Here is a 25,857-nt window from a genome sequence, read left to right on the forward strand (position 1 = left end):
TGTTCACACATAATATAGTTGCTCTGAGAGGAGGTTTTTTTTTTATAATTGCTAGGAAGTTCACTATACTTAAAGAAGTTTTAGATTCTTTTAAGGAATTTGGAGCAATTTGGAAGAATTTACTTATTTTCATTTTTCTGCTTTGAAGGGACACTATGAACTTAAAAATTACACTACAAGTGACAGTTTTTTAACACCATATCTCTATTTTATGTCTGGAGAAACATGTTGTATATCATGAATTTCAGTTTACTAGTTTTTTATCAGTTTGAAGCATTCCACCCTCTTCCAAGACTCTTACAATGTGAGAATGGCTGGAGAATTGTAACATGCCCATAAACTCTATATTGGGTAAGAGAATAATGCCTCCAGAGCAAGCGTTACAAAAATGATTGGAAACTCGCTCCTGAGAACCATTTTGCAAGACAGAGTATAAGAATGGGACTGAAAGTAGAAGGGATATTGGGGCTGGGATTAGTTCACACAAAATGGTGGAAAGTCCAGACCAAACTGTAGGTTCAAAAGTGTCCTGGAAAAAGTTCCCAAACTGTCTCTTGAATTTTCCTTGGGCTGGCTGCAGATTATGCCACAGATTCCTTTAGTGTGCAGACCCTCATACAATGATGGTGGAGAAGTGTTCAAAGGCGCAACATATTCTCTTATTTGAAGTGATTTCTGCCCTACATCTTTTAGGAATAGGTCCAGTTGTGGAACTTAAGATGCTTTTTTCTTCTGATTTTCTACTGTAAACTTAGCAAAATGCATAAACTTCCCAGAATCTTGATAAAAAGCCCAGAGAATGGAAGTCCCCAAAGCTGCTTAAGAGTCAATGTAATTTTACAGTGTAATTTAAAAAAATTATTTCATGATAAACAGGTGAAGTTGGATAGCAATTATTAGTGTGACATTTTGGGTTTAGGTCTGTGCAGAACAAAGAGGAAGGGAGGAGTTTAAGGTGTCCTCTCAGCTTAAGATGTCTGCTTATGTGTGTGGGGCAGGAGTCTCAAAATCAGCGGATTTATTTCACAGTCTGTTAAGAGTCTGGCATTAATCCTTCCACAGTGCGTTGATGTAGCTATAATGATATGCCCACGTGTCTGTGATTTGCCAGGTTATTTTGTCTCTGGTGCAGTAGTGAGAGGCAGATCCTGCATTTTTTACTAGGAGTAAAGTCATCTTTCTCATATTATCACTTCCTGTATGCTAGCTGGTATGTATGCTGTCATTAAACCTTACAAAAGTTGTATGTTTTTCTAGCATTCAAAATCTGGTCCTGGAGGAAAAGCTCAAATAACATGGGATAATCCTAGAGAATTGGAAGCTTATATCCAAAAACTCCAAGCTGCTGCTGAACGGCTTTCCACTGAAAATAGAAAACTAAGAAAGTGGCATACAAACTTCATTGAAAAGGTATTTTTTCCAGGTGCAATTGAAATCACGTCTCTTACAGCTTATGTTACCCTTTCTTTCATTTATGTCGTGATGCCTATGTTTATTATCCTTTAAAATTCTTTTCACAGGTTATATCTCTCATGAATATTGATCTACTTCGGCAGCAGCAGCGTTGGAAAGATGGACTCCAGGAGCTCAGAACTGGTTTTGCCAGCCTTGAGTCACAGGCAGGGTTTCATTATCATATTGTAAACTGTGAACATTTGACTTTTCAAAAGTAATCAAGGTTTGAGACTCAAACATAGCATGATTGAATTAATTATGATTAAGGTGTTAGTAGCTGGCTCAGGAAAACTGACTGTGTACTACTTAGTTGATGCTGGATATGAGATAAAATCTCAGATGAAGAGGATAAGGATAATCTTTTTTTATGTCATACTATTAAGGGAGAAGAAGAACACTTGGTCAGATGACAGGGGTTAGATGAAAAAATTGGAAGACCTTAGGTCATGTAGATCAGTTGTGTCTGAGCCATTAACGCAAGGTAAAATAAAGAAATTGGTACAGATAGAGAATCATAGAATCGCTAAGGTTGGAAAAGACCCTTAAGATCATCAAGTCCAACTGTTAACCTAGCACCGCCAAGTCCACCACTAAACCATGTCCTCAAGCACCACGTCTACCCTTCTTTTAAATACGTCCAGGGATGGGGACTCAACCACTTCCCCTGGCAGCCTGTTCCAATGCCTGACTACCCTTTTGGTGAAGAAGTTTTTCCTAATATGCAACCTAAACTTCCCCTGGCGCAGCTTGAGGCCATTTCTTCTCATCCTATCACTTGTTACTTGGGAGAAGAGACCGACCCCCATCTCACTACAACCTCCTTTCAGGTAGTTGTAGAGAGCAATAAGGTCTCCCCTCAGCCTCCTCTTCTCCAGGCTAAACAGCCCCAGTTCCCTCAGCTGTTCCTCATAAGACTTGTGCTCTAGACCCTTCACCAACTTCGTTGCCCTTCTTTGGACACGCTCCAGCACCTCAATGTCCTTCTTGGAGTGAGGGGCCCAAAACTGAACACAGTACTCAAGGTGCAGCCACACCAGTGCCGAGTACAGGGGCACTATCACCTCCCTGGTCCTGCTGGCTCATGTTCAGGTGGCTGTCAGCCAACACCCCCAGGTCCTTTTCTGCCAGGCAGCTCTCCAGCCACTCCTCCCCAAGCCTGTAGCGTTGCATGGGGTTGTTGGGACCCAAGTGCAGGACCTGGCATTGAGCCTTGTTGAATCTCATACAGTTGGCCTCAGCCCAATGATCCAGCCTGTCCAGGTCCCTCTGTAGGGCCTTCCTACCCTCCAGCAGATCAACACTCCTGTGCAACTTGGTGTCATCTGCAAACTTACTGAGGGTGGGCTCGATCCCCTCATCCAGATCATCAGTGGCTAAAAAACAAAACAGGACCGGCCCCAACACTGAGCCCTGGGGAACACCACTTGTGACTGGCCACGAACTGGATTTGACTCCGTTCACCTCCGCTCTCTGGGCTCAGCCGTCCAGCCAGTTTTTAACTCAGCACAGAGTGCACCCAACCAAGCTGTGAGCAGCCAGTTTCTCCAGGAGAATGCTGTGGGAGACTGTGTCAAAGGCCTTACTAAAGTCCAAGTAGACAACATCCACAGCCTTCCCATCATCCACTGAGCGGGTCACCTTGTCATAGAAGGAGACCAGGTTAGTCAAGCAACACCTGCCTTTCATAAACCCATGCTGGCTGAGCCTGATCCCCGGGTTGTCCCACACGTGCTGTGTAATGGCACTCAAGATGATTTGTTTCATGACCTTTCCCGGCACCGAGGTCAGGCTGACAGGCCTGTAGTTCCCTGAATCCTCCTTCTGACCCTTCCTGTAGATGAGTGTCACATTTGCTAACTTCCAGTCATCTGGGACCTCCCCAGTTGACCAGGACTGCTGATAAATGATGGAAAGTGGCTTGGCAAGCTCCTCTGCCAGCTCGCTCAGTATCCTCGGGTGGATCCCATCTGGCCCCATGGGCTTGTGAGCATCCAGGTGGAGGAGCAGGTCGGTGACTGCCACCTCTTCAACAACTGGGGCTTCATTCTGCATCCTATCTCCATCTTCCAGCTCAGGGGCCTGAAAACCCCGAGGATGACCAGTCTGACTATTAAAGACTGAGGCAAAGAAGGCATTAAGTACCTCAGCCTGCTCCTCATCCTTTGTGGCAGTGTTTCCCTGCGCATCCAACAAAGGAGGGAGATTCTCCCTGGCCCTCCTTTTGTTGCTGATATATTTGTAAAAACATTTTTTGTTATCTTTAACAGCGGTGGCCAGTTTAAGTTCTAGCTGGGCCTTCGCCTTTCTAATCTTCTCCTTGCATAACCTCACAACATCCTTGTAGTCCTCCTGAGTCACCTGCCCCTTCTTCCAAAGGTGGTAAGCTCTCCTTTTTTTCCTGGTATGAGTGATCCCCATGCAGAATAGAACAAATGTATAAAATTTAGAATTGAAATGCATTTCTTCCTGAAATAATGAAAAAGCCACGTTTTTATTTGTTCACTTATCAACTGTCAACTTTTAGAATAGAATCATGGAATCATTTAGGTTGGAAAAGACCCTTAAGACCTTAAGGTGATTAAGATTTTAATAAAGAATATCATCTTATCAAACTAGCTGGATGATATTACTATCACCTAAGGTATTTTGAGGTATCATTCACGTCAGTTTAATTTTTCCTATAGCCTTCAGCAGTAACAGGGCTATATTCTTAGATGGATGTGATGTTCTTAGCCTTTTTAATGGAAATCCAGATCATTTTAGTTGGCATTTGCTAGTCAAATAAATGCAATATTTTAACTGTATTTTCCGTATAAATTTTTCCATCTTCTCAAGGTAATATGAATGATAAATAAGTGGATTAATTTAGCTTTTGGTTTGTAATTTCTTTTGAAATTTAGTTTGCAAATTTTTAGCTTGAAGTCAGTATATTTTTTTAAAATTAATAGTCTATATTTGCTTTAAGATCTGTTTGAAAATTGTTTTGGTAATACAGAGTATTTTATATGGTAAATTAACTAAACTGTATTCAGTCACTTTTTTTTATCCTTGGCTAGAAGTGATAAAACTTAACCAAGTGTGTCCTGTTTTCACCATCCAAAATTACAAGATGGTATAGTCTTACTGCTGTTGTCATCAAGATTTTACATATTTCTTTAAACCTCCTATTTATTATTGTCTTAAGGCTTAATTGAGACAATTTCAAATTTTCTTATGTCTGGAATCTTTCTTTTGGAAGAGTTCCTCTGGGCAGCCTTGAATTGTAGGGCAGACCTTAACTGTGTAGCTTTCTGCAGCAACCTTGGACGGCCTCCAAAGCCCTGGCTGAAAATCTCTATCCAATTAAATAAGAAGAGAATCTGTTAAGCTGGAAGAAGTTTCTAATTTCTTTTTTAACTTGTATTGCCCTTTTGAAAATCCTTGGATGGCTTACAAGTGACCATTTACAGACTGAGGGTATGGTATGGCTTTACACATTCTTACAGGGCGGTGTAGCAGATTCTAATGAAAATCTGAATTCTTTAAGATAAAATCTTGTATCTACTTTTTAGTTAATGTTGATGTGTGGAAACACACAAGAATTTTCTGAGATACTGTTTAAAAGGTAGCTTACATATCATGGGAAAATAAAAGGTGTGATACAGGTTTTGATCTCTCATTCAGCCAGCTCTGTATCTTATTTCTAGCAGAGTCCTGTGCATTTTAGAGTAACCTTGAAGAATCTCGTAGTAAACCAATGGATGATGAACCTCAGTGAAGTTGTTATGCTGAACTGTCATAGACTGGTTTTATTTGGATATTTTTTTTATTCCTATATTCATTTGAAATAAATGTAATAGCTCTAGATCTTCCCAATATTCAAACTGGTCATATAGAATCAATGATAGAATATCTTGGGTTGGAAAGGAGCCGTAAGGATCATTGAGTCCAACTCCCTGTTCCTCGCGGGGCTACCTAAAACTAAGCCATATGACTAAGAGCGTTGTCCAGATGCTCCTTGAACTCTGACAGGCTTGGTGCCGTGACCACTTCCCTGGGGAGCCTGTTCCAGTGGTGTGATACTTTGAATTTTACTAAGATCCTGGTCTTCAGGCATTTTACTGTGCTCAGTTTCAGATTATAATTACGGTTTGAGGAATAAAATAAAATAAAATAAATATTGTTATATTTTAGGGTTTCAAATCATGTGATATGAAAGCATGGAGACAGCACTGGAATCATCAACTTTACAAAGCTCTGGAGCATCAGTATCAAATGGGCTTAGAAGCGCTCAATGAGAATTTACCAGAAATAAATATTGATCTAACATTCAAGTAAGATTTTTTTTTTCCTATTAAGAAAGTGTTCTGGTGCAGATTACATTCAAATATTAGCTTTTGTGTGATTTATTTCACTTTTTAGGCAAGGCCGGTTGCAATTCAGACCTCCTTTTGAAGAAGTACGAGCTAGATATTATAGAGAAATGAAGAGATTCATCTCCATTCCAAATCAGTTTAGGGGAGTAAGTGAAGTAGAAGAAGAGTCTATATTCACTGTTATGACTGAAAGAAATGCAACTGGATTTCTGACCGCTTTCAGTAAAGCAGAGGATTTGTTCAGAAGGCTGGCAGAAGTTTCTAATCAATTCAAGGTATTTTCAATATTTGCCTGACTCATACTTTTTTTTTTAGATTTGTATCTTTTTAAGCTTCAGACGTTCTAGAAGTAACTGAGCAATGGCATTTGCACATTATTGTCCTTAGACATACTAGAAGTAACTGAGAAATGGCATTTGTGCATTATTGTCCTTTTCTGTAAGGCATATAAGCAAAAGCTTAGTAAGTCCATCCATGTTAAGCCAACCACTTAAGCAAATACCTAGCTTGAAGCGTATGTACAGATCCCATTGAAACCTCAGTATTAGAGCTGTCTTTTTACTCTTGTTCAAAATCTGGTTTGATTATCCTTAAATGTGTGAATATGTCAAACCATTTTGTACCTCCTGAGTTTTGCACTAAGAGAATCTGTAGGTAATTGAAGGAGCACAAAGGTTAAAGAGAATGTAGCTTGAAAACATTATTAAAGTATTTTAATATTATTGAGAAACAGAGTTTTTTAGTCTGGAAAATATTTCTTTTCCATGAAATAAAAAATAATGTTGTAAAGGAATGGATCGTAATTGGCCAAGTGGATATGGAAACTCTGGTGAAGACACATCTTTCTAGCAAACAGGACTGGGAAAAAAACTTCAAAGCATTAAAAGTGAGAGGGAAAGAAGCAGAACGTCTTCCAAGGTATAGTGTAACTCTGTTCTTTTGTTTGAATAATGTATTCTATCAGATACTTTAAAGGTAATGGTAAAATAGAAACAGTCTTTTTACATGGAGATATAGATAGAATTTCAAGTGTTTTTAAAATATTGATGTAGTTTTTAAATGTTTAGATTTTTATTTTTCAGTTTTATTTTCAGACACTTATTCCCTTTTATCTGTACAGCCTTTTCTGAAAACTTCTAATGTCTTCCTTTGATATGATGGGAAACCCCCACAAAATTTAGGGCTTATTCTGAAATACTGCAAAACACGGTGATGTTTTAACAGTTCTTTTAGCTAAGTCCTGTGTATGTGGAGTACATACGGCAGTTGGGAAAAGACTTAGTAAATGCTTATACATTAAATAATTCTTGTATTTAAACACTTGATTACCTCTTACAACTTACAGTTTAAGATATGCTAGTATAGGCTTTTATTCTTGCATATATTCACATGGAGTTTAGTGTATTGCATGGTTAGAGTTCTCAAATGAAACTGGTGGAAATCATGTTCAGAACAAGTCGAAAGAGGTGACATTTCATGCAGGAGAATGGGCTGGTGGAACTTGTTGGCTAAGTAGTATTCTGAGTAGTAAAGATTTTCATAAGTTCGAGGACAGACTGTGGTGAATAGAAGAGAAATTGGCTGATGTGTCTTATAGCTAGAAATCACATGTGGCTGTGAAGTGCCATGAGTTGCAAATAATTGGTGTTGAGGGAGGATACTCAGGAAAGTATCAAACAAGGTAGCCCTTTTCTTAATGTTCTTTAGTCATCTACTTATAGTCATTGAGAGATATTAGATATGGGGCCTTGATATGACTTACTATGGCTTTTCTTATGTTCTTAGGACTATTGAAGCCTGGGTTAGTACATTCTCAAGGAAATTAGAGATTTAAAGACATGACTGTACAAATAATTAAAATACTTTTCTTTTTGAGTATAGAAATAGTCCTTTTGAATTTAGTGACATTGGTTATATAAAATTGAGTAGTTTTCTAAATATTTGGAGGAGTAGAGCATTAGGCCTTAGACTCCATAAAACTGCATATATATGCCTAATAGTTATAAATATTTCAATAATATGAGTAATTTTCCCAATAAGCTATGAATTTTATTTGTAGAATTATGAGTGAAATTTTTTCATAGTAGGCTACAAAATCAGGGTAAACTGCAGATGTGCATAGATCTTAGAGATATTGACACATAAGTATACTACTGAATATTTGCTATTTTTTAATCTTTTTGTCTTGAAGCACCATAAGGATAGATTGTTTAACTGTTAATTGCAACCCTGTGAAAACTGTAATTGATGATTTCATCCAGAAGTTGTATGATATTCTTGTCATTTCTTTGAGAAAATCTATTCAAGGTAAATAAGTTTAATGAATAATATTTTTTTTTCTTTCTGTTGTACTTGTGGACATTTATGTTAATGTAAATACTCTTTATTTAAGAAATATTTTACTCTCGGGCACAGTGAGCTGCAGAAATCACAGTGCAGAGAAAGTAATCTGTTACTAATTTTTCACTACGGGCCTAACCTAAGACCCCTTGATGTCCATGTGCATCTTTCACATTCACTTGTTTTGGCCACATCTGTTCCAAATGTAAAAGAATACATATGAACATTATTTTGCTTGTTGGAGGAAAATTTCTTTGACATTTGAGGAAGGAAGATTTCTTAGATGTTTGAGGGTAATTGAACACCATGAAATGTTGTAACTAAAAAATATTATTAGATTTTTCTTTCACAAATTGAAATACTTCATCAGGAGTCTTAAATAATCTAGACACATGCTATAGAGCTACTTGTCACTTAGATTGTCAAAATGCAGAGTGTTAAAGAGTGCAAAATATTTCCCTGGTTTTGAGTGGTCTATCTATATCTGAAACAGGTAGAAAAAATGGAATAAGGTGTAGATGGTAAGAAATACCATTGCTTTGTGCTTTCAATATAACAATCAGCACAGGAAACACAGAACAGGGGTTGTGCAGAAAGTGAATTATTTTCATAACCTGAAAGATTATTTGTTTCCTGGAAGATGTATTATTTCCTGGAATTGTACAGCTCCTTTCTCAGTACCAAAAAGATCTACCTTGGTAGGAAAATACAAAGTTATAGCTTAATCAGGCTTTTGTTTGTGAATCTTTTCAATATGTAAAGCAAGGTGGCTTTAGTTAGTTTATTTAAAACAAACAACAACCCCCCCCCAAAAAAAAAAAAAAAACCTAAATCAATTTTAACGTCTGTTGTTCTCCATTTACCTGAAAAAACCCTATACAGGTTTCAAAAGTGTATAAATAAATGCCTTAAGTATTTATGGTTAATTCTCAGAAGGGACTCTGATACTTACGGTCTGAATCATACACTGAACGCAGTGGATTACCTTTAAAAAACTACGTGTAAACACAAAGATGCAATTTTTGTTGAAGCAGCAGATAAGTTTAGGATCTGCAATTTTTTAAGCAAATACTTTGTGTACATTGTCATATCTTATGACAATGTTATCATATCTTATGACAATTTTGTATCACAGTACATTTGTCTGACTTGCATATTTATTGCTACAAATATTTTCTCCATGATAACTTTGTTTTCCACGTTTCTTTATATAGCTCACCTATGTGATGTTTCTTCATTTCTCACTGATGCCATGGAAACATTAGTGGTTAGGCCCCAGACTGTAGATGAAATAGCAGAAGACAATTTAAAATATTTAAACCTACATGAACGAAAAGAAGGGGTAAGATACTATTTTATCATATCCAGAACAACAGCTATCAAAAACTGTAATTGCTTTCTAGTATGGAAACTTACATTTCATATAACTAGTTTAGAACATGCAATGGTCCATGTAGCACAGTATTTTGTCTCTAGCAGTAGAATAAAGTGGCTGCCTACGGAAAAATATAAAATCAAGGTAGCATATTTGATGCGTATCCACATTTCTAGCCTCCAACCATAACCTTTTTGAGTTTTATGTGATTCCTGAGCATATAGTAACACTTTAAAGGTCACGTAGTCCTACCCCCCTGCAATGGGCAAGGACGTCTTCAACTAGATCAGGTTGCTCAGAGCCCCGTCCAACCTGACCTTGAATGTTTCCAGGGATGGGGCATCTACCACCTCTTTAGGCATCCTGTTTCGGTGTTTCACCACCCTCATCGTAAAAAAGTTCTTCCTTATATCTAGTCTAAATCTACCCTCTTTTAGTTTAAAACCATTACCCCTTAATCTCTACAGGCCCTATTAAAAAGTCTGTCCTGAGCTTTCTTGTAGGCCCCCTTTAAGTACTGAAAGTCTGCAATAAGGATTCCCTGGAGCCTTCTCTTCTCCAGGCTGAATAGTCCCAGCTCTCTCAGCCTTTCTTCATAGGAGAGGTGTTCCATCCCTCTGATCATTTTTGTGGCCCTCCTCTGGACCTGCTCCAGCAGGTCCGTGTCTTTCCTGTGCTGAGGACTCTAGAGCTGGATGCAGTGCTCCAGGTGGGGTCTCACCAGAGCAGAATCACCTCCCTCGACCTGCTGGGGATGTCCTGGCATATGTAAGAGCTCTATACAAGGCTGACAGATATGACACAGGACATATGGAAGACCTGTAACTTTTGGGGCAGTGGATGTAAGGCAGATGGGATAGAATAGGGGATCTCAGGTAATGCTGGACACTGTCATTAAATGAATGGAGGCCTTGGTTTCAATGATCTTATTTGATAATGGAGTTTTAGATGCCTACTTAACAAGCCCATGTACAGACGTCCAATTTTAGCTTAATCTTTATTGTGGATACAGTTTGACTGTTTGGCTGCTAACTCAGTAAGGACTGCATTAGGTTGGGTATTAAGTATTTACATTTTGTAGCAACTCTCTAGAAGAATTGTTGGACGTTGAAAAGAATTAATTCTCTATAATTTACAAAACAGTATTGCTCCTTAGCATTAGTGCCTGTTGTCACCTTTTATTTTTTAAAGGAAAACAAATATAAAAGGACATTTTGGTACATGTGTAAAACTGTGTGTGTTTATTTCAGTTTCTTCTGACTTTTATGCTTTAAAAGAGTTTTTTTCTGGTTGGTTTGTTTGTTTGTTTGTTTTTTTAATTTGGTTGGCTCTTCATATGTGGGGGAAACCTGGAATTTTTTTTTTCTATTATCAGGTGAAAAAAATCTGTGCTGTTTTGTATGAATATAATTCCTGTTTATTTGAAGTATCTTTATTCCTGCTTTTTGTTATTCTGCATTGTTGTGGTTTAACCCCAGTAGGCAGGTAAACACCATACAGCCACTCACTCCCTAACTCACTCACACAGCCTCCACCACTGCTGCTGAGACAGAAGAGGAAAGCAAGAGTAAAAGCGAGAAACCTTGTGGTTCAAGATGAAAATAGTTCAATAAGTGAAGGAAAAGTGGAAGAATAAATAAAGGAAGGAAGGAAGGAAGGAAACAAAAAAAACAAAACAAGCGGGCAATCGCTCACCACCTTCTATGGAGAGACTGATGCCCAGCCAGTTCCTGAGCAAAAGATGTCTAACCTGTCTAAACCCCGCTCCACCCCGCTTTATTGCTGAGCATGACGTTATATGGCATGGAATATCTCTGCCTGGCTGTGTCCCCTCCCAACCATTTGTGCACCCCCAATCTATTCACTGGCAGTGAGAGGGGGGCAGAATGAGAAACAGTGAAATATTAGTGTGTTATCAGCGTTGTTTTGGTCACAGATCTAAAACATAGCACCATATGAGCTGCTGTGAAGAAAATGAACTCCATCCCAGCCAGACCCAGCACACATATATACGTATTTACTGAATTCTGTTGCTCTGCTGCTGTCCTCAACTCTGGTTGAGTGGGTCTCTGCATTATATAGAGGCATTTATCTGTTTCATAGTAAGCATTCATTTCTGTATATCTCGCGTCAGGATCAAGATTTAGAATTTCTTTAAATACATCAGATACTATTTTTTCCAATGCTTTAATGTTATCCTATAAACAGTACTAAAAAACGAGCTATATGTAGACATATATATATATATATATCTGTGCATACACAATTGATGATTCTTATGTATTTGCTTATAGTTTGGATAAACAGGATTTGCTGGATTTTTGCATACACACATTTTTTATCTGTTTGAATTTAGATTTTTCTACTGTTTCAAGAGGCTGAAGATAAAAACAAACTTTTGCGAACTGTGGCTGGTGCAGGTTTGGACACTATCAGTAACCTAAGAGCTACATGGGATAAATTTGAATTAATGATGGAAAGCCACCAGCTTATGATTACAGAACAGGTAACAATGAAAGATTAATATTTTACCTAAAAATGCAGTTTAGTGTTAACACCACCGTTACTGAATTGAGGGAGAGCCTTTAAAGGAAGATTACTTAAACTGTTTAAACTTCTGTTGAACTAATGCTGAAAGGAATGTTACATTGTTGTACTTCTGTCTCAAAGAACTTTCTGGAGACAGAGATGGCTTAATGAATGCAATGATTAACTGAGGAAAACAGGGTAACAGTTAAAAGACAGCATTTTTATTACATTGTCATGTTTTTAGTACCAGTGCTTGTTATTTTTTTTCACACAACTTTGCTAAACTATGCGCAGTCCTGTAATTTCAGTCTGTAGGCAAATTGCTGAACTCATTTGAAGTGCTACTGAAGATATCAATATGCCATATGAATATAGCAATTTTTCTATGTGCTGTAAGATGCAGGGTAAATAGGTAGCATAGACCAAATAAATAGGTCTCAAATGCCAGCATAAAAAAATGAGTGCTCCCTTTAAAAAAAAAAAAAAACAAACGCAAAACCAGAAGAATAAAGATTAACTATTTCTTAGGATATTATACAAGAAGTTTTTTGATTGTGATCAAGTTGTAGTTATCAAGTTTTGATCAAGTTTTGAAGTTGATACTTTGATTTTGATCATAGGTGTAGTTATGAACCACTGAAGGAATTTCATTTTAACTCTTGCTTTACAGATTGAAATAATGAAAGGAAATGTGATTTCACGTATTAATATATATCTTCAAGACCTGGAAAAGTTTAAAGCTCGTTGGGATCAGCTAAAACCAAGTGATGATGTCATTGAAACAGGTGATCAGGATGTGCTTGAGAAAAGTGCTCAGATCATAAAGGAAAAAAAGAAAGAATTTGATGACCTTGAAACCGTGAAAGAAAAACTCATGTATGTTTATTTCCCTGTATACATTACTCATCAACATATGGATCTTTTGCAGCAATAGTATCTCAGAAAATGTTAACTAAATTTTATCACAACAAATAATATAAGGAATTTAATTTTATTTGTATTACATGTTTTTCATTCATTTTTCGGGGTCCTTTTTGTTCATTTATATAACATGAATTTCTCGATCTGAGTTTTTCTTGAGTTCTTTTGAATGAAAAATTCAAGATGTCCCTTAGGCTTTCAAGTAAGGGAGTCTGTACACTAAAGGCTTGATTCCAGCTTCTGAAGGTCTCACTAAGAGAACGCTTGGGGCATCGGTCCAAGAGGGGGAGTTATTGCTTCAATCCTCTTGTAACTTAAGTGGGCACGAGCTCACCTCTCCCATTTCTTAAGTGGCCTGTCTGATAGACGGCTGTACAAAAGGAAAGGATTTTTCTGCCAGGTGCCTACTTTCATTAAGCTCATTATTGCAAATCTTTCTAAAAAAGTTTTCTATTTAAATTCTTAGCTTGGCCCTTAAATATCATAGTAAATAAAAGTAGCATATTCTTTGCTACTAACAGGAAGAAACAATCAATTAAATTTTTTTTTTTTTTCAAGCTTTATTTTTAGGGGCACAAAGTAATTAACTTTTCTCATAAATGAGAAAGAAATGAAAGTTTATGGAAAATAATTGTGAATATGGGAGAAAGTCACTGTGTAGGAGAGTTATCCCTGGTATTCCTCTATTATTTCTATTTGAGAAGGAGACTATAAGGAAATTGCAGTTGGCAGCAACGTTCTTCAATGAAGCCAATGGCTTTTCTGAAAAAAGTGTTATTATTTCCATATGATACCATCTCTTAAACCATAAATGCATAATGGAATAATGTAATGTATGATACAATGATCTTTTTATTCAGTGAAGAATGCCATCATTTTAAACTGGAAGAGCCTGACTTCTCATTGTCAAAAGTTGTATGTCAAGATATTAAGAGTTGTGCAGAAGTCTGGGCATTGTATGAAGAGTTTTATCAAGGTTTTCAGGAAAAAGCCAAAGAAGACTGGATTACTTTTAGGTATGATTTTGTTACTTTAGTTTTCATGGACATACATGTGCGGTTATAGTACTGTATTGTTATGACCTTTTTATATTTGGTTTTCGTGCAGGAGTAAAACATACCTATTTGAAGAATTTTTGTTTAACTGGCATGACAAAATGAGGAAGATGGAAGAATATACTGTAATGACAGTAAAATTGCAGAAAGAAGTGGACAAATATAAAGTAAGATGCTAATTACAAAAAGGGGTATAAAACAAAAAATATTTTGGTATTACTGGGCAATATACTTGATTCTGTAGCTCATTTTTCAGTTCTTATAATAAAATCAGTTACAATGTAACGAAATATGTTGTGATACTGTTTTGAACATTTCACTTTTGAGAATCTTTTAGTTCCTTACAGTGAACAGAAGGGTCATTAGAGTTTACACAGACACACATTTAGCATCGAGTTTTTCTCAGAGTTATACACTAAACATTAAATCCAGGAATTGAAAAATATGTACATCAGTTTAAGAATATAGATGTTTGTTTTGCTTGAATAGCATGTCACTGTAATCAGATACGATTTTCATAAAGACTAGATGGATTCACATATGTGTTTTTCCTATAGATGATAATTCCACTCCTAAAATATATAAGAGGAGAACATCTTTCTCCAGACCATTGGCTGGATCTCTTTCGTCTTCTGGGTCTTCCCCGAGGCACTACTCTTGAGGGTTTGTTATTTGGAGATCTGCTAAAAGTGACGGATGCCATTATAGAAAAAGCAACAGAACTTAAGGTATGAATAATTTCAGATAAAGGTACTATATTTTATTTTGTGGTTTATTTTATGTAGTATATCTTGTTCTGTATGCATATTTATATTTTTATTACTATAGAAACAGAATTTACGTTATATTTTTGAATCAAAAGTTTATTGCAAGCTCTGTAGTTTCAAATGAAATCTATTTATGCTTTTAACTAGGATTTGAATTGTCGGGCCCAAGGGGAAGTCACAATCAGAGAAGCATTACGTGAGCTTGAACTCTGGGGAGTTGGAGCTGTCTTTACATTAACAGATTATGAAGATAGCCAAGGCAAGACTATCAGGCTTATTAAAGACTGGAAGGACATAGTCAACCAAGTTGGAGATCATCGCTGTCTTCTACAGTCCCTCAAGGACTCTCCATATTACAAAGGCTTTGAAGATAAAGTGTCCATCTGGGAAAAAAAGCTGGCTGAGTTAGATGAGTATCTGCAGAATTTAAACCAAATTCAAAGGAAATGGGTCTATTTGGAACCGATATTTGGTCATGGAGCTCTGCCCAAAGAACAGGCTCGTTTTAACAGAGTTGATGAAGACTTCAGGTTAGTGTTATGGAATCTGACTTATTTTTTGTAGTATCTTTGACACGTGTAGGCTAGAACGTTCTTCATGGTGAAAATATATGGAACAATTGGAATATATATGGAGATGAAGGTCAGCAACAGGAATTCAGTAGATACAGGTGTGTGACAGTGACATAGATCTGAATAAAGGTGGTAGCGTAGGTTTCATTTAATGGGGTACATGTGAAGAAGGGAATCACATGAAACACCAAAGATCACGAACAACACAGGCAGACACAAGATCAATTTTGTCAACAGAAGCAGAGGTGATGTAATTGTTTTTTCAAGAATCATTTCTTGTTGAAGACAAGCACTTTGTTCACGAAGAAAGTACACAGATGGACTTTTGGGAGAAACAGATGGGTTATTTTTTCCAAACAAGTCAAGGAGATAAAAAAGGAGGAGATTTTAGAAATGTAGAAAGATATGTACCATTATCTGTCTTGATTTGAGGTAAAATGACTTCTTAGAAGGAAATAAAAGTCAAGAATTGAATTTTCTTGGGTTTGGGTAGAGAAATTTTAGCAAGAAACAGTTGTTATTAAATTACATTGGAAAGACATTGATCTAAGTTCTGAAATGTTTCATCATTAATACTAAAAACTGGAAATTATATGTCAGATATTTATATGACTTATGTATGCTTTAATTTTTATTTACATAACTACGTGTATATCATATTCAGTTTAAAACTGTAATGGTTGTTTTATGAATTATTCCATTTTTTTTCTGTCAAGATCCATTATGTCAGATATCAAGAGTGACAATAGGATAACATCACTGAATGCCCGGACAGGAATAAGAAATACCTTAATTGCCATACTTGACCAGCTTCAGAGATGTCAGAGATCTTTGAATGAATTTTTGGAGGTACAGTTGACATTAATATCATTTTCTTTAAAGAAAGTCAATAAGTTTGAATTTAAATTAACAAAACTGATGTATCTTGTTTTTATACAGGAAAAGCGCTCAACATTTCCAAGATTCTATTTCATTGGAGATGATGACTTATTAGAAATTTTAGGACAGTCCACGAATCCTCTGGTTATCCAGTCTCATCTTAAGAAACTTTTTGCTGGTAATGCATTAATCTTCATTTGTGAAATGTCCTTATTTAGAAATAAGGTTCTTCAAAGCTGAATAATCTGTTGCAGACTTTTTTTTCACTCTTTCTGAATTAATGTTTGACTTCAACAATATATAACTTCATTGCTGTTTTCTGATGATTAGGCATTAATAGTGTGAGCTTTGATGAAGAATTTAAATACATAGTTGCCATGAAGTCTGTAGAAGGAGAAACTGTGCCACTTAGAAATAAAGTTCTTCTGTCAAATGATGTAGAGGTAAGAAAATCACATCCAAGTATAGTTCAAGCGTCTTTGAGAAATGACTTTGTAATGTAACTTTTGAGGTTTTTTCATCTCTTTGTCAGGTGTGGCTAAACAGTTTGGCTTTGGAGATGAAGGAGACCCTGAAAAAAATGTTAATTGACTGTGTTGATGCTGGAAAAAAATCACAAGGTTCAATTGATCCAACGCTCTTTCCTTCCCAGGTAGTAGTTGATCCAGTAATGCCACTGTGTAGTCTTAGATTTACCAAATAAGTTATTTTTTGAAGTCTCATAAAGAAGTATACATGTGGATTTGGAAGAAAATAACCCCAAACAAATCCATCAAATCCATTTTATTCATTTATAGTATAGAGAAATTCTTAAAAATGTGTTCTTATAATTCTTTTCTAAACATTTGAAATACTCAAGTCTTTTACATGGCACCTGATCTAACATCCATCTATTTATTAAATTTGATGTAAATCTTGATCTTAGTTGGTAGTGAATGTTACATGCAGGGCTGCTAAGACTTAGTAACATAAAAAGCCCTTTTTGAATCTGATTAAATTATAGTTTCTAAAGCTTAGCCATATAAGCAGAAATAGTCATGAACATGACATTCTTTTATGCAATTTTGACCAGTAGCACAGAGAATCACACATAATGGTTGTGGTGGGAAGGGATGTTTAGAGATCATCTGGTCCAACCCCACTGCTCCAGGAGGGCCACCTGCAGCCGGTTTGCCCAGGACCATGTTCGGACATCTTTTGAATATCTCCAGGAATGGAGACTCCACCACCTCCCTGGGAAACCTGTGCCAGTGCTGAGTCACTCTCACAGTAAAAAAGTGTTTCCTAATGTTCAGACTGTGTTTCAGTTTGTGCCTATTGCCTCTTGTCCAGTCACTGGACACCTCTGGAAAGAGTCTGTCGCTGTCTTCTTTGCACCCTCCCTTCAGGTGTTTATAGAAATTGATAAGATCCCCCTAAGCCTTCTCTTCTCCAGGCTGAACAGTCCCAGCTCTCTCAGCCTTTCCTCATAGGAGAGATGCTTCAGTCCCTTCATCATCTTTGTGGCCTTTCACTGGACTGTGTCTGGTAAAGCGCCTGTCCTTATTGGCTCCTCTGTCACTTGCAAGAGGAAGTTGTCATCGATGGACTCCAGGAACCTTCTGGATTGCTTATGTCCTGCTGTGTTGCCCCTCCAGCAGTTATTGGTGTGGTGGAAGTCTATGAGGACCAGGGCCTGTGAATGTGAGGCTGCTCCTATCTGTCTGTAGAGGGCCTCATCCACTTGTTCTTCCTAGTCAGGTGGCCTATAGCAGACACCCACCATAATGCCACCTGGACCTGTCCTCTCTTTAATCCTAACCCATAAGCTCTCAGCTGCCTCCTTATCCATCCCCAGGCAGAGCTACATGCAATCCAGCTTCTCTCTCTCATAAAGGGCAACTCCCCCTCCTTGTCTTCCCTTCCTGTCCTTCCTAATGAGCCCTCATCCCTCCATTGCAACATTCCAGCCATGGGAGCCACCCCACCGCATCTCCGTGATCCCAACAAGATCATAGCCCTGCAACTGCACACAGATCTCTAATTCATTATATTTATTCCCCGTACCGCGTGCACTAGTGTACAGGCACTTCAGAGAGACACCACAGTGTGTTGAGTTTCTGGAGAGGGTTTGGAGGGTTTCTCCATAATGGTCCCTTGTAGGCACTTCCTTGCTGACATGCAAGTGTTGGAGATGACCCTGCTTAAGCCCCATTTGGTTGATTTTTGTGATCTCTTCCTGTCACATTGCGCCATGCCCTTTGCTCAGTGATCCTCTCTACCGCTCCTTCACAGGCCTACTGGTTAATCTCTCCCTCCCCCAGAAGGTAGTTGATGTTACAAATCTTCAGATTGGCATAAATGGTGGAATTTTTTGTTACAGATCTTTCCAGTTCCAAGTTTGACTGAACCTTCATAGCTCAGGCAAGGCTTTTCCAGTCAACGTAAAGTAATTCGAACATAAGTGGAGTGTTATAAACTGGAATGCAAAATACTGTGTTAGCAGATCAGTGACACAAAAAGTCAGAGGTGCTCCTGAGCCACGGGCTCAGCATGCCTACAATGTGGTGGTTTCCACCTGACACATCATTTAATGGGAAAAGATACTTTAAAAATTTTGCTACTACATGCTGTAGAACAGCTAAGGGACTTGCTGCATTAGATTACATTGCAAGCTTTCACTAAGTTTTTTCAGGTTTTAAGATGGCTACATTTGTTCTTAAGAGGATAGCAAATGTGTGGTTTTGTTTAAAAATGATACAGTAAAATAATTTAAATATCAGACATAATGAGCAATTATAAATGAATTGAAAAACTTTTCTTTATATCTTCTGTATTTATAAAATGTAATTTGAACTTTTGCTTCCAAAGATTCTTTCCTTAGCAGAACAAATTCAGTTCACTGAAGATGTTGAAAGTGCTATCAAAGACCATAATCTGCAACAATTAGAATTAGAACTCATGGCTAAACTGGAACATTATACTAGCATTGATACTAGTATAGAAGATACTGGGAGTACAGGTATAAAAATGATTGTTAATATATAATTCTTTATAATGACTACATAGTTGTATAGTATTTTAACATTCTGTTTATTTAAACTAGAAATTATATAAATCTGTCTTGATTTAAGTTCATAAAGTTGAGTTACATAAAGTTAGCCACCTATTACTGCCAAGATTAGCATATTTAGTATTTCAGAGTGAGCAATGGATTTTTATTTAGATTAAAAATGATCTTGCAGCATTTATATATTTGCAAACCTCTAACGAATTTTTAAGTAACTTTGTATAATTTTTCTTTTATATATTTTACTGATAATTTGTCCTCACTTGCTGAACTGTGCTCTAGTGTTATGTTTCACTGGAACTGGCCAAACAGCAGTTGAGGTACATTATGTCATGCCAATATGTTCTGTATAACTGTGTAGGTGATTCTCTTTTTCTATCATCTTAGATGTATACATCTGCATCTGAACTAATAATTCTTGAGTATCTCTGTAGCAAAACCAATAAACTAGGGATTCTCAAGACATGATTGTTCTGAATCTTCTATAGTCCAAATGGATTAGGATAATTATGCTTTTGAGTGCTTATTCCTCTCTCTTGACCAGAAGGGCAGGTTTGAATGACTGCCTCAGATGTAAAGTTCTATAATGTAGGTTAGGTGAGATGGCTCCTACCCTATATGTATAAAAAGACTCAATTTGACAGGTAGTTGACAATATTCCACCACATTTGTGTAGCTGCTTACTGTATTAAATTCTAGTTTAGAATTTATGAACTGTTAACATCTGATATATTAATTAGGGATAGGATTCATATCACCTACCTTCAGCAGTCTGTAAGTGTGGTTCTTCATCTAAGCTCCCTTTCTGTGCTCTTTCTATAGCCATTGGAGAAATGTCATCAGTTATAGAAGAGTGTTCATTCCATCTATTGTATAATAAATTTACAGTAACCTTTTAGTTTGGATAATAGGTGTGATTTGGAAGTGAGTTGACTGATTATCCCCACTTTACTTTGGTTTAATTCCCATCGTGGAATGGTATAGGAGCTCATAAGCTGGATTTCTTTCAAATGAAACTAAATTAAAAAATATGTTCTCAGAATACACTTAATGCACCCAATGTGCTAATGAGCATTCATTCCACATCACCCTAATTAGTCTGAGTAAAATCTCCGGAGTGCATGTAGTATGGTTTTCAGATCGTCAGCAGATCAGTTAACAGATTGTGCCACACATTGCTAGAGTGGACATAGCTGTAAACAGTCCTGGAATAAATTGCTTTCCAGAAAAGCCTCTGACTCTCCCTGTTGAGTGTAGATGCAGTCAAAATCACTTCTAAATGACTGAAGTTACATGATGATTCACATTCTCTGTCAGGATCTCATTTTATGCTGCTTGCTTTAGGTAATAATATTTCTATATATAAGCGAGACGAGATCTGAATAAAATCTGCTGATAATAGAAAGCAGCACAATGAACTTGATAATGGGTTCCTTACTATACTGTTGTGATTTTTTTTTTTTTTGTGTGTGATCATTTGCAGAATTGGGAATCCTTGAACTCAAGCTTAAAGCTCTGATTCTTGATATCATTCATAACATTGATGTGGTGAAGCAGCTGAATCAAGCTCAGGTTCACAGTGTTGAAGACTGGGCTTGGAAGAAGCAGCTGAGATTTTATATGAAAGACGAAAAATGTTATGTTCAGATGGTAGATGCTGAACTCCAATATACTTACGAATATCAGGTGTGGTATTTTTAATTTTTACCTGGTGGCTTTTATATATGTCAAACATTTTCTCATTTCACACATGCTGCTGGTTGCCTCCAAACTGTTGCCATTTTTTTCAGCTTTGTTGTGACCTTAGCATGCTGTTTCATAGAAAATACTAAAAGATAGGGTAATCATTTTCATTCTTGATATTGATGGGGTAAATGGAAGTTGTATGGAAGGCAGCTACAGCGTCATATAAATATTTTCTGATATGCTTGCTACTTTTATATGTCAGACTGCAGTTTCATCTGTGTTGATCCCTTTTCTGTAATTATAAAAAAAATTTGCACAATGCTTTGATGTTTGATATAAAACCAGGAAAACTTCATAACTGTAAATAAATTCATATACTTAATGAGACAGTAATCTTGACCGTTGTGTTATGTTTTCAAATTAATGACTTATGAATTAAATGAATTAAATTATATCATCAATAATTTCTGTCTACCAATCAATATAATTTGTTTTGTTTCTGCAGGGTAATTCCCCTAAACTTGTTTATACACCTTTGACAGATAAGTGTTACCTAACTCTTACTCAGGCTATGAAGATGGGCCTTGGAGGAAATCCCTATGGTCCAGCTGGAACTGGAAAGACAGAATCAGTAAAGGCCTTGGGTGGACTTCTTGGAAGACAAGTATTAGTCTTTAATTGTGATGAGGTGAATATGGTTCTGTACAATTTAGGAGATGGATATCTATGCCCATACTTCATAAAGCAATATTATATTCTAGAAATGCTTTTGATAATTTGTCAGTTTCCATTAGAAATTTGTGGATATTTCCAATTACATATTTTTAATAGATGGAAAGACAGTTTTCCATGACTTTCTTGTTATTTGAATTTTGATAGTATTCCTTTTAATTTTAAGGGCATTGACGTGAAGTCGATGGGGCGCATATTTGTAGGCTTAGTGAAGTGTGGTGCCTGGGGCTGTTTTGATGAATTCAATAGACTTGAGGAAGCTGTATTGTCTGCCGTATCCATGCAGATTCAGACAATTCAACATGCACTGAAGAAACATAGTCCTGTATGTGAGATGCTTGGCAAAAAGGTACAGCAAAATTTACCTATTTTCTTCTTATAAAAATAGTCTATAGACAATTGGGTCAAACTTAAAAACTGACTACTGTGAATAAACATAGTCACACAACATTTCTCAATATTGTTCCATATGATAATATACTATTACAATGCACTTCTAATGCTAGGTTGAAATGGATCATAATTCTGGAATTTTTATCACTCTGAATCCTGCTGGAAAAGGCTATGGAGGAAGACAAAAACTGCCTGATAACCTCAAACAACTTTTTAGGCCAGTTGCTATGACTCATCCAGACAATGAACTCATTGCAGAAGTGATTTTATATTCAGAAGGCTTTAAGGATGCTAAAATACTCGGTAGAAAATTAGTGGCTATTTTTAATCTAGCCAGGTAAGTTGGTTTGGTTTTGTTTTGTTTTTTTCCTTAGTCATGTTACCTTTCTAATTCCCTTCCCTCCTGCTTTTATTTTAGCATTGATCCTTGTGGTTATCTCACTGCCATCTTGTTTCTTCTCCATCTAGTGTATGCCAAAGCATGACTGTAGGGATACAATCTACACATGCTTTCTGTTAATTTTCTGTAATATTTTATGACTTGAATATTGCAGAAAGCTATGTGTCAGAAACAAAACTAGACATAAAACCGCAGGTTTGGAGTCATCTAAAGTTTTACATTCAATACAGCTCTTGAATCTCAATGGTATACATGCATCTCTGTAGATACTAATTTAACTTATAAAATAAAAATATTGCAATATATTGGGAGGTTCAGGTGTGAAAATATCTGGAATGCAGTTATAATCTCAAGATGGCAAAGTACTGCTCCCCTATTACACTCATAAAATAAGAATGTGAACACGTGAATGCTCATAAGCACTGTGTTGAATTTAGACTCTTGAAGTTGTTGAAATGGGAGTGACTATTTGGTTATAAGTATGCATATTAGAGAGAACAAAGTTCAGAGGTTTTAATTAATGCTGTTAGGGACCATAATAAATACACTAGCTGTTGAATATACTCCCTCTGAATATTTCAGAGTGTCATTGCTTGTATCGCTGAAATGCATTACAGATGGTGCTACAAATACTCATCAGTTTCTCTTTTGCTCAAAACCATATTATGAGCGTATTCATTTGCCAAACAAAAATTTCAGGTGCTATCACCTAAATCTTATGACAATATTGCTGTTTTTAAATTTAGGGAGCTTCTGACACCACAGCAGCACTATGATTGGGGTTTACGAGCCTTGAAGACTGTTTTGAGAGGCTGTGGGAGTCTTCTTCATCAGCTGAAGAAAAGTGAAGCAAAGCAAGAAAGTAAGGTTGGCCATGCCAAACTTTTGATTATTTAGGATATTGTACAGGTATCATTCACTACAGCTTTCTTGTTCACTAGAGTTTTGAGAAGCCATGGCTTTGATCTGAGGCAATTTAGAAAAGAAAAAATTTCTGTGAAAGTCTTTCTTTGTTAGGCGATCACAAAAGACTGTTGTCATATTCTAGATTGAGCATTTATATGATAAGAATATAGATATAGGACTTTATTCAGGGATGATATTGAGTGATTCTCAAAGACTTGTTTTCACTTGGCCTAGGTCAGGAAGGCTGATCCTCTGATGCTGTCATTATTCATCAGTCATCAGACCATTTTGATTCTATTTGAGGATTGCTAAAATTGTCACATGGCATTAGATTCAGATTGGTAGACAGAAACAAATACAAAGACAGGTAGAAATGATAGAAATGTATTGGGCTAGACTGGGTCACTGTATTTTTTTCTTTTAAAGATTTTTTTAAATGATTGTTGTTGTTTAGATGTTAAATGAGTGAGAATTAAGAGTGTGGGATGGATGAGCATTTCACATCTTTAGGACACACCTACTGCTTTTTGTTCACTTAAACAGCATATATCTGTCCAGACTATAGTGAAAGTTTTTAGAGACAGCCTTGGTTTACAAATCTTGGCATAACAAATGGTCTGACAATTTTAAAGAATTTGTAATTGACTTTAGTGGATCTGCCAAAGAATGATTACCAGCAATGTGTTTTAGGGCACATTCCTATCACTGTTCCTTGCTATGACATTTTAGCTTTATGAATAGATCGAGAAATTTGCTGAAATGTGTTTGGCTGGTTTAAATTATAATTTTCAATAACCCTGCGAAAGGCAAGATGGATGGATTTAGCTTATGATTTAGACCCAGAAATTTTTCTTTGTTTTTTTTTTTTTTATTTGTTTGTTTTTTATCTCTTAGCTTGAGAAGCTTAAGATATTTCCAACAAATACGGTTTCCTGTTTCTTTATGTTTGCTTGTATTGTTGAGTCAAAATCCATTGGCATGTCAAAATGTTGGCCATGTTCTTAAATTTTGCTTAAATTTTGTATTACTTCCTTTAGTAAAGCAGTTCAGCCTTTATTGCTGTGATTCCACCTTCAACATCTCAGCAGGATGGGCTCAAGTGCTGATATATTCCAAGGAAAGAAAAACCAACAAACTGATCTGGCTTCTTTGCTTTTATTTCCAGTTAATGAAAGTCACATGGTGGTTCAAGCTCTGCGGCTTAATACCATGTCAAAGCTTACCTTTGCAGACTGTGCACGATTTGATGCACTGGTTAAAGATGTATTTCCTGGCATTGACTTTAAAGATGTGGAGTATGCTGAGCTAACTACAGCTTTACAACAAGTCTTTGAAGAAGCAAACTTGGAAATTATAAGCACCCAGGTAAACATCAACTACAGCAACCAAACATTATGAGTTATTCTGAATTAGAACTCATTAATATTACATTCATTTGACTCATTTCTGTTTACTTTTGAAATAAATCTTTTATAAAAAAGTGAGAATAACTAATAGTTAGATTCTAATTACATGTATATAAAAAAAAAAAGATGTGTGTTTGAAGCATGGTATATCAGTTGTAATTGAAAGAAAAATAGTGCAAGGAAAATTAAGATGTCAACATGTGACCCAGTTTTGCTCAAGCCATGTACAAACTCGAATGAATGTTTTGGACAGTGAATTAAATATGTGAACATTTGGTTTTATGAAGCAATTCTGTCTCTCATTTATTTATTGTAGGGCTGGGTGAAGTTTTGTGACTAAAGGTTCATTAATTTCTCAGTAAAAATATGCCCAAAGAGGTCTGATATTTTTATATTAATAATTTAGTGAAATGCTTCTAACATGCAAAATAAGTTTCTTGATATTCTTTAGTATCATAATTTTAATTACTTCTGCAAATACCTGTTGTTTCTATAATTTCATTTTTTTGAAACAAAGTGCATCCAAGGTAAATTGGAAAAACATTAAAAAAGAACATGATTGATTTAGCATTACAACTTCATATAGTCATTATCTCTTTTATTATCTAGATCAAGAAGGCTTTGGAATTATATGAACAACTACGTCAAAGAATGGGTGTAGTTATTGTAGGTCCAAGTGGTGCAGGTAAATCAACACTTTGGCGGATGTTAAAGACAGCACTTGGTAAAACTGGCAAAGTAGTGAAACAGTATACTATGAACCCCAAAGCTATGCCTCGACATCAGTTGCTAGGCCATATTGACATGGATACCAGAGAATGGTCTGATGGCGTGCTTACAAATAGTGCTCGACAAGTGGTACGAGAACCCCAAGGTATGTTTGTGAGGGAGTTACACATCATTATGCTTAAATTACTGAAATTGTTTATTTTCAGTTACATTTTTATATTCTGTTATTATTTGTGCAAGGCATAAGGTAAGAAAAACTTTTGGTGACAATCATAGTCAAGAACAGTGGTAAGTACTTTCCAAATTTT

General features: G+C 36.4%; 1 protein-coding gene across 1 annotated transcript in view; it reads left to right on the forward strand.

The window, feature by feature from the left end:
* Positions 1 to 25,857, forward strand: part of DYNC2H1 (dynein cytoplasmic 2 heavy chain 1) — a gene marked incomplete at its 3' end in the record, with an annotated part of 183,148 nt that overhangs the window by 12,958 nt on the left and 144,333 nt on the right. Inside the window, exons 14-38 of the mRNA XM_082338028.1 lie at positions 1,258 to 1,410; positions 1,521 to 1,619; positions 5,629 to 5,768; positions 5,857 to 6,085; positions 6,601 to 6,728; positions 8,002 to 8,117; positions 9,365 to 9,492; positions 11,882 to 12,031; positions 12,725 to 12,930; positions 13,836 to 13,991; positions 14,083 to 14,197; positions 14,588 to 14,758; positions 14,945 to 15,327; positions 16,086 to 16,218; positions 16,309 to 16,426; positions 16,579 to 16,691; positions 16,781 to 16,900; positions 19,099 to 19,249; positions 20,781 to 20,983; positions 21,489 to 21,671; positions 21,882 to 22,064; positions 22,222 to 22,445; positions 23,255 to 23,370; positions 24,580 to 24,779; positions 25,430 to 25,694. Of these exons, the coding sequence (XP_082194154.1) occupies positions 1,258 to 1,410; positions 1,521 to 1,619; positions 5,629 to 5,768; positions 5,857 to 6,085; positions 6,601 to 6,728; positions 8,002 to 8,117; positions 9,365 to 9,492; positions 11,882 to 12,031; positions 12,725 to 12,930; positions 13,836 to 13,991; positions 14,083 to 14,197; positions 14,588 to 14,758; positions 14,945 to 15,327; positions 16,086 to 16,218; positions 16,309 to 16,426; positions 16,579 to 16,691; positions 16,781 to 16,900; positions 19,099 to 19,249; positions 20,781 to 20,983; positions 21,489 to 21,671; positions 21,882 to 22,064; positions 22,222 to 22,445; positions 23,255 to 23,370; positions 24,580 to 24,779; positions 25,430 to 25,694 (4,183 nt within the window). The remainder of the gene's footprint in view (positions 1 to 1,257; positions 1,411 to 1,520; positions 1,620 to 5,628; positions 5,769 to 5,856; positions 6,086 to 6,600; positions 6,729 to 8,001; positions 8,118 to 9,364; positions 9,493 to 11,881; positions 12,032 to 12,724; positions 12,931 to 13,835; positions 13,992 to 14,082; positions 14,198 to 14,587; positions 14,759 to 14,944; positions 15,328 to 16,085; positions 16,219 to 16,308; positions 16,427 to 16,578; positions 16,692 to 16,780; positions 16,901 to 19,098; positions 19,250 to 20,780; positions 20,984 to 21,488; positions 21,672 to 21,881; positions 22,065 to 22,221; positions 22,446 to 23,254; positions 23,371 to 24,579; positions 24,780 to 25,429; positions 25,695 to 25,857) is intronic.

This window comes from Platalea leucorodia (genome assembly GCF_965183815.1).
Source record: "Platalea leucorodia genome assembly, chromosome: 2".
NCBI classification, from domain to species: domain Eukaryota; kingdom Metazoa; phylum Chordata; class Aves; order Pelecaniformes; family Threskiornithidae; genus Platalea; species Platalea leucorodia.